This window comes from Chiloscyllium plagiosum, chromosome 23, assembly GCF_004010195.1.
Source record: "Chiloscyllium plagiosum isolate BGI_BamShark_2017 chromosome 23, ASM401019v2, whole genome shotgun sequence".
Lineage (NCBI taxonomy): Eukaryota > Metazoa > Chordata > Chondrichthyes > Orectolobiformes > Hemiscylliidae > Chiloscyllium > Chiloscyllium plagiosum.
This window is the reverse complement of record NC_057732.1, coordinates 53,328,893-53,338,322: the sequence shown is the minus strand read 5'-3', so window position 1 is coordinate 53,338,322 and position 9,430 is coordinate 53,328,893. Positions and strand designations below refer to the sequence as shown.

The 9,430-nt window shown below is 39.7% G+C and overlaps 1 protein-coding gene across 1 annotated transcript in view; it reads right to left on the bottom strand.

Moving 5' to 3' along the window:
* Positions 1-2,575: 2,575 nt before the first annotated feature.
* Positions 2,576-9,430, bottom strand: part of hspa14 (heat shock protein 14) — a 33,439-nt gene continuing 26,584 nt past the window's right edge. The window contains exons 13-14 of the mRNA XM_043713228.1: positions 8,698-8,768; positions 2,576-5,290 (exon numbers count right to left, since the gene is read on the bottom strand). Of these exons, the coding sequence (XP_043569163.1) occupies positions 5,212-5,290; positions 8,698-8,768 (150 nt within the window). The 3' untranslated portion in view covers positions 2,576-5,211. The remainder of the gene's footprint in view (positions 5,291-8,697; positions 8,769-9,430) is intronic.

Sequence of the window (9,430 nt, the reverse complement as noted above, 5' to 3'; positions counted from 1 at the left end):
GGGTGAGAGGGGAAAGATATAAAAGAGACCGAAGGGGCAACTTTTTCACACAGAGGGTCGTACGTGTATGGAATGAGCTGCCAGAGGATGTGGTGGAGGCAGGTACAATTGCAACATTTAAGAGGCATTTGGATGGGTATATAAATAGGAAGGGTTTGGAGGGATATGGGCCAGGTGCTGGCAGGTGGGACTAGATTGGGTTGGGATATCTGGTCGGCGTGGACAGATTGGAACAAAGGGTCTGTTTCCGTGCTGTACATCTCTATGACTCTAAACGTTCCAAGCAGCAATCCACACTCTGTGGTTAGTTAACAAGTTGAAGAAAATATCAAACTTAAAGATTTCATACGATTGTACAAAATTGGTGTCACAATATTAAATAAAAAATGCAAAGAATGACTTAATGGTAAGTAAGGAAAGAAAAATTAAGAGTATGGGAGGTTAGCCAGTAACACAAAAACAGAAAGTAAGAGTTTCTATCAATGTGTTTTAAAACAGTTAACAAAATGAGTTTTGGGAATTAATGATGAAAAATAAAGGCATGGCAGATGAATTGAACTGGTATTTGTCTGGTCTTCACTATAGAAGATACATAATAATCTCTCAGAAATAGATGGAAAATAGGAAATGGAAAGAAGTGAGAAACTCAAAGAAAATTACCATCCGCAGAGAAGTTGTATTTAGTAAACATTTGAATGTGGCTGACACATTCCTGGGTCCAAATGGATTCCATTCGAGTCTGAAAAGAAGTGGCTCATGATATAGTTGATGCATTGATTTTAATAATTTCCAGATGGTTCCATGAGATTAGAAATGAGCAAATTTAACTCGTTTATTCAAAAAGAAGGGAGACAGAAGGTAAGAACAGACAAGTCAGTTAGTTTAACATCTGTCATCAGCAACGTGTCAGAGGTTATGAAGAAATACTTACGGCAAGACATTCAGTATCACTCAAAGTAATCAGGTAGACCCAACATGGTTTTGTGAAAGGGAAATCATGTTTAATTAATAAGGAAGGATTTGGAGACTGAGGTGCAAAGTTAAAAATCACACAACACCAGATTATAGTCCAACAGGTTTATTTGTCATTAGGTGACAATCACCTGATGAAGGAGCAGTGCTCTGAAAGGTCGTGCTTCCAAATAAACGTACTGGACTATAACCTGGTCTTGTGTGATTTTAACACTGTTTAAGGAAGGATGTTAATGAATTGGAAACAGTTCAGAGAAGGTTTAATGAGACAAATATCTGGAATTGACTTATTAGGACAGACTAAGGCTCATATCCACTGGAGTTTGGAAAAGTAAGAGGTTACTTTATTAAAATGTACAAGATCCTGAGGGATTTTGACCCAGTGGACGTGGACAAGATTCCCCTTGTGAGAGAATGTAGAATCAAGGATCAGAGTTTAATAATAAAGGGGTGGCAATTTGAAACAGATACGAGGAATTTTGTTTTTCTCATAGTTGGTCATGAAATTACTTCAAAAGACAATCAAAGCAGGGCCTTCTTTCTATTTTTAAAGGCAGGGACAGATAAATTCATGACAAACAAGGATTATCAGGAGGGACAGGAATATGCAGTAATTAGATCAGACACGAATAGCACAGCAGACTGAGGGGCAGACTGGCCAACTTCTGCTCCTAACTCTCATGTCGGTAAACCAGCAGGAAGGTCATCGCTATCTCCCAGTCAGGAAAGCTGGCCTCTTCCTCACCTGCTAAGGTGGTAACTAATTAGTGTGGTATTGAGGGCATACAAGTGGTAGTTCATAAACCAAGTGAGTGACTTAATTGGGACTTTTTCAATTTGCCAGCAAAGGGACCCTCTCACTCTGAAATGAATCCATGACATGGTGAAAAGGGGAGCAAATATCTGCCCAAGATCAATGAGCCCAATTCCTTCCACTTCTCACTACCTATCCTGCCATTTCATGAGAGGGAAATATTCCACACAAAGACTGTTGTCTTAATAATTAGAACAGTACTCCTTTCTACAATTTCTTATATTTACTTGGAATGACTGAGTGGAAGACTTGCCTCAATTCAGACTTCGACTATGACGGAAAATGATTTTAAATAAATCGACCTTTTAAAATAACACTCCTATTAACTAACAGTAACACATATGATGCCGGCACTCAATTGCTTCATAGGATCCTCCTCAGTCAACACTTACGTTCTTGGATCTTGGTATGGTGTCCATACGTTGCCCAACTTTAAGCACCATTGAGAAATATATAGACTTTGAATTTAGTGTTGGCTCTGATGTTACAATTCTCTACAAGCTGAGAATTTACATAACTTACAATAGGCTGAACTAGCACATTAGATTTGGTTGTGTACCTCTTCAATATCAATGTTAAATACTGTCAGGTCAGGTACAGTGCGAGGGCAAAAGTAATTGCAATGATGTATCCTAACCCCCAAAATTCTCCTGCAACTATTCTGAAATTTTAGTTCTCACAGCCAGTTCTTTGATCGCTCTGTAAGGTGTTAAGTGTCACAGTGAGCAATCCTCTTGTACTAATGGAACTGGATTGAATCATACAAATTTGAGACTGATAAATTGCAAGATCAGAAATTGTTAGAGCACTTTAATAAATATGTCAAATGGGACATGGACCATCGTACAGAACCAAATATAACTGGAATAACATTTACAGGTATATCTAAAGGTCTGAAGTATAAGGGCAAATTCTGAAGGAGGATCACTGAACCCAAAATGTTAACTCTGCTTTCTCTCCAGAGTTGAGTGTGTGGTGCTGGAAAAGCAAAGCAGATCAGGCAGATCAAGGGCAGGAGAATCGACGTTTCAGGCATAAGCCCTTCATCAGGGCTCTTCACAGATGCGGACAGTTTCTCTGGCTATTTTGTTTTGTTTCTGATTTCCAGCATCCACAGTACTTCATTTTTTTTTTTGTTTATTGATCATGTTACTCTCTGTATGCAAATCCTATGTTAGATCTATAAAAGGTTCACCTGCTGTTCTCCCCCAGAAAGGCCTTGGGTTTTTAATCTGATTTCTCAGCCCCTCCTGGAGGTTGCCTGGTTGTGAAGTGGAGCACGTATCATGGACATTAACATATGAAGTCTCAAAGGAAAACCCTTCAAGAATATGGGTCAACCTCTAAGCTGCATTTAAAAGTGACCTAATAACTTGGTGATTGTGAACATCTTCAGTACAAGGTTGGTGAGCTTTGTGTATTTTCACAACACAGGCTGTACCACCTTGCGTCCAGTCATACAGCACCTAAAAGGAAGATGTTCACTTTGGGAATGCAAAATTGAGGCCGACTACTAACGCAAATATAGCATATTGTGGGAGGGAAAGCGAGGTCAACTAAACACCAAGCTCATGCCACATGATTTTTGAGGCTGGAAGATGGGATTGCTTTATACGTCTCAATGTACAGTATTTGCAGTGGTACAGGTCATGATTGTGTGGCAGAGATTGGATGGAGCACAGGGACATCTCCTGTTGCCTACAGTTCACAACATTCTGAATGACACAAATACCTGTATTGCAAATCCATGCCACAAGTACAGAAGCCTTTCTGAACAGCTTACACAACAGTTTATTAATATAGTTGTAATAGAAACAATATACAATATATACAGCAACAGACATGTCAGCAATGTAAGATGTTCCAGATCCTACATTCTCCCTTTTCAAGTGTCTTCACATAATTCCAACTAAAGGAATGAAAAGGAGTAACTAGTAAACAATGACCTGCAGATGCTGGGAATCTGAAACAAAACTGAAATTGCTGGAGAAACTCAACAGGTCTGGCAGCATCTGTGTGGAGAAAGCAGAGTTAACATTTTGGATCCAGTAACCCTTCATCAGAACTGATTGTAACTAGTGGCATAGACTCTGAAGACAAGGAAAGGGGCGGGGTGTGGGTGGGGAGAGAATGAGCAAGCAGATAGGTGAAGATGACAGCGCAGAGACAGTGAGAGAGAATGGCCCATTAACCTCTCCTGTCCTCACTATCCAAGGCCCCAGACACACTTTCCAGGTGAAGTAATGATTCATCTGCACTTCAATCTATTGTATTCACTGCTTGCAATGTGCTTTCCTCTGCACTGGTGAGATGAAATACCTACTAGACGATTGCTTTGCAGAGCACCTGCATTCTGCCCACAAAGGTGGTTGCATGGCGTTTCAACACCCCACCCTGTTCCCTGGCTAACATCTGTCTCAGGTTTGCTGCAGTGCTCCAGCAAAACTCAGCAGAAGCTGGAAGAACAGCACCTCATTTTTCACTTGGGGACCCTGCAGCCTCTAGGAGTCAATACTGAGTTCAATCATTTTCAGGCCTGAGCACCTTTTTCCATGTCCTTTACCCAACCCCACACCCTAGGTCTTGCCATCACATGGGTTGCTTTCAGCACAGCCAACCCACTGTCACCCACTAACGTCCTCCCCCCCCCATTACCAGTATCTCTTTCTCTCCAGCTCACCACTATCCATTCTTTTTTCCAACTGCTGTTCCCTTTCGCTGGGCTCCACCTCCTTTATCGTTGACTCCTTCCCCCACACTCGTGTCTTTAACATACCCTTGAAGGGCCGCTGGACCCAAAACATTGGCTCTGCTTTCTCTTCACAGATGCTGCCTGACTTGCTGAGTTTCGCCAGCAATTTCTGTTTTATTAAAGAAATAACTAAGTTTGCATGAAAATTTCACGTCTCACAGACAGTGGATTAATTTCTGGAATAAGAATTTCTTGGTAGATTACCACACCCATCTAGACACCAAGAAAACAATTTTTTTATTTTTAAAAACAGTGCCAATTTTAAATTTACTCGAGTATTAAGTTTAATAACAATACCAAAGTCAATGAAAAATGAATGATTAGTTTCCCGGCAGCTGCTGCACAACCCAATGAGCATTTCCACCATTTTACGTTTATTTCAAATTTCCAGCAATTGCAGCACTTCTTTGCCATTTTATATTGCAATATCAAACCTGCATCAGTGCGTTTAAAGTTGGCTCAATATTCAATCCATAGTTCAGATTTTCTTACATAAAATAAAAACAACCAGAAGAACATTTAATCAGAGTCGAGAATGGGAGTAGATAATACTATTGGTGGGATCTCTTCATCAATCAAGGTGAGTACTTGTTGGGAACAGTGGTTTCAAGTAGGGGGTCTCATTCAACAATATGGATCTTGAGCTTCCAAGAGTTTGTTCCTTGTCAATTACCTACGATGCAGCATCAATGGTGATTGCCTCTGAAATTCCTGTTCCTTGCTCTGTACAAGTGATATGCAACGATCCATCCCTTTAAAAAAATATGTTGAATGAATGTTAGAATAGCAAACTGACTGAAAACTGATAGACAGTACCAATCTGGACTACTTATTCTTTGGAACTAGAACTGCGTTAGGAACATAGGAACAGGAGTAGGCCATTCAGCCCCTCGAGTCTGCTTCACCATTCAATGGGATCATGGCTGATCTGGTTGTGACCTCAGTTCCACATAACTCTCAACCCCCTTGTCATATGATACGACAATCACAGATGGAGGGAAAATGGTCACACACAGCAGGGACCATCAGCGGTTTAATGATGATACACTAATTTTACTAATGTTTTTCAGGTTACTTTAATTTTGAACCATCTTTCCTGTAAAAACTACTCTTTCCCAGCGACTACTTATACGTGAATGATGTAAACATTAGTTAGGCCAACATTTGTAAAAAGCTATAATCAGCATTCTTGGAGCAGCAATTCTTTGTGCCATGTTTTACTGCCTCATTAAAATGCTTAAGGGAAGCATCAAGTTTGATTATATAGGCAAATACAGCTTAATGCCTTCTATCTATGCCACAAACCTGCATGTACATACAGCCAATTATTGCATATCTGAAACATTTTGAAAGTGATAAATTAACAATTCAGTTCGAAAGGTCACTAACACTTTGTTTGAACAGCCATTTAACTCCTTAAGTTCTACACAAGATATTATTTATCCATTAGAATGTACAAATGACAATCAAAAGCTGAGCAAAATTAAAAGAGGAAGTACGACAAGTGCCTAACAATGATCCTGCCCAAACAACAAACCTGCAATTTCATGTGATCTTTTACTACATACTTAGAACCACAGTCAACCACTTACCAATCGTGAATCCTGTACATGTACTCAAAATGTAACTGCACAATGGAAAGGAAAGGAGATCCTCCTTTAGGAATCTGGGCCAAAAATGCACATCACTGTGACCTTTATAATAGATGGGAGGCAGCCAAGAACATTTTCCTGACCAACAATGCTTTCATTATAATGTGACCAAGTCTGGAGCCGTGACTGATTCAGAGACGAAAGCAGACAGTGGCAGACATTTACCATGATATTTCAGAAGGAGAATATTCCTATCACAAAGAAACAATTTAAAGGGAAGACCTACTTTCCGTGGTAAAATAAAGTAGTTAGGGAAAATATTGAACTTAAGGAAAGTGCATGTAACTGAAAACAAATGAGTTCCAGATAAGATATTGATCAGAATATGAAGAGTGGCATAGAATTACCAAAAGGCTAATAAGAACTAAGAACTTAGAATACAAGAGCAAACTAGCTAGAAATAGAAAAAGAGATACAAAGAGCTTCTGTATCTATTAAAAAAGGCAAAATAACACATTTAAGTGTTGGTTCACGTGAGAGAAAATGGAGAGTTAATTGTTAAAAATAAGGAAATGGTGGATGAAATCAACAAACATTTTGCTTCTGACCTCCCAAGAGGATAAAAACAGTCCATTAACAGAGGGGAACTCAGTAAACTTACAGCCCCAAAGGGGAAGCAGTACAAAACAAACTAATGGAGCTGTGGGCTGTCAAATCTCCAGGATCAGATGGACTGACTTCTGATAGAAGGCAGACTGATAAATGGACTGCATCTTAAAGGAGGCAGCTAATGAGATAGTAGAGTGCAGAGGTGTTAATTTTCTAAAACTGACTGCATTCAGGAAAGTTCCCATCAAATTGAAAAGCAGCAAGTAAAGCCCTTATTTTCACGAAGAAAGGCAAACAGGAAACCATATGCCAGACAGCCTGATATGTGTTGCCTAGGTGCTAGAATCTATAATTAAAGATTATTCAATGATTGAGGATTTCCAGATGGTAAAGTGCCACATCAATATTTTATGTGGAAAATATGTTTACGGTGTAATATATTAACATGAATAGAGTATGGACTGGCTGGCAGAAAACAGAGGGGAGACAGGTGTAGTGGTAATACCAGTGGACTAGCAACCCAGAACCCAAGCCTAATGGTCGGAGGACATGTGCTAGAATCCCATTATGGCAGAGGGAAAAGTTTGAATTCAATAAAAAAACCTGAACTTAAATACGAGCTTAATGATGGCGTGTAACCATCATCAATTGTTGTAAAGACCAATACAGCTTGCTAGTGTCCTTCAGATACCAGAAAGAAAGATGTTATTACTACACAGCCTGGCCCACGTAAGACTCCAGACCCATAACAATCAGGTTGACTCTTAACTGCACTCTTAAATGATCCAGCAAACCAGTCGCTTCCAAGCCAGTTAAGGGTGGGCAATAAATGCTGGCCTAGCCAGTGGTGTCCAAGACCCATGAACAGATAATAAAGAAGGCTTTTTGCCCAACTGACAGAATGTAATGAGTGGAATTCCACAGATGTCTGTGCTGAGGCCCCAACTTATTCCATTTGAATTCAGTGACTGAGAAGAGGAGAACAAGGACAGTGAGGAAGGTGCGTGTTGAAGAAGACACAAGCAGTTTGCAGATATATCTCGGTTGGTGCAGTGAGTAGTCAAAAATTTGGGCATCCTCGTGCAGAAATCACAAAAAGCTGGTGTACAGGTTCAGCAGGTAATAGGGATGGCAAGTGGAATGTTGGTCTTTAATTTAAATGGAGTATAAAAACAGGGAAGTCCTGTGAAAATGACACATGGCACTAGATAGAGCAAACCTGTATCTCCATACATGTGACAACAATAAATCAAATCAGATCAGACCAGAGGTACAGATCCTATTCCTTGTCAGGGCATAGGCACGCAGACTTGAACCTAGGGGCCAAGTACAACTGTCCATCAATAGAGTTCACGTTTTTTCCACTTTCACCATTTAGAACTCAGTAATATTGTTGGCAGTGGTAAGTGTTATGTACAATTGCAAATCTTTGCATTAAAAGCTGGTGTCTCTTGACTCACTTTAAACTCAGTTCAAATTTTAATCAATTTCCTCTTGCAGTATTATCTCCCAAACAAACAGTTCTTCCAGCTGCCCAAGTGGCTGAGGATTGGTGCAGATTTAAATCATAGCAATGAGAAAAGTCAAGGTTTAGTGACTGGTTTGTACTGAGTCAGTAATTCTCTACCTTGGCAGCATTTAGAGGAGCTACAGCATGGCATGCTGGATAGGAAAAGAAATAAACACACTAAGGGTTACCTTTCCTAAATGGTAATCAGAGAATCTTGCTGCAATCAAACAATAATATTTGGCTGAGACATCATACTTGAATGTCTCCGCACAGTCGCTAGCCATAAAAATGAAAAACAGCCCTAGGGACTGGGAGAAAAAGGGAGAATTATATTGAAAGATAATTGATGGCTATGGAATCACACATCTTTAGGACAGAAAGAAAAACTTGTTAAAATATCCCACAAAACACTCTCAAACTCTCCTAAAATAAACTTTGAAACACATACCTTTTCATGGTGAGAACAGAGAGAATGTCATGGTTGCCGTCTTCTTTCAGTTGTAAATCTTTGAGTACAATCTAATCAATGAAACAAAATTAAAACAATACTATAAAGGGTAGAATGGAGTATTTTAATCATATATCTGATCAAAATACTACAATTATTGCATAATAAACCACCCACTGTCTTCCCAGGTGTAAAACTGGTTTCATCTCCAGATTGTCCAAAACATGATACTTAATTCTACTTTTAAAACAGTATCTCAGGGGTCTGGACGATGCTGCAAATTGCGCAATCAGCAGCAAACGTTACCCACTTCTAACCTTACAATAGGAAAAAGGCCAGTCTCTGTGGAATTTGTTCTCCATTCAAATTTTATTGAAGAGACTCATTCTACCATTGTGCTTTTTCTATTTGCTTATTTCATCTGTATTTATTTACGTCAGCACAATGTACCGATGCTATTAGCAATATATTTGATTATTCTTTTTCTTTTTCACAGCTTGGGTTTAAAAAAAGTAAAAATGTGTTGCTGGAAAAGCGCAGCAGGTCAGGCAGCATCCAAGGAACAGGAAAATCGACATTTCGGGCATAAGCCCTTCTTCAGGAATGAGGAAAGTATGTCCAGCAAGCTAAGATAAAAGGTAGGGAGGAGGGACTTGGGGGAGGGGCTTTGGAAATGCGATAGTTGGAGAGAGGTCAAGGTGAGGGTGATAGGCGGGAGTGGGGTGGGGGGGAA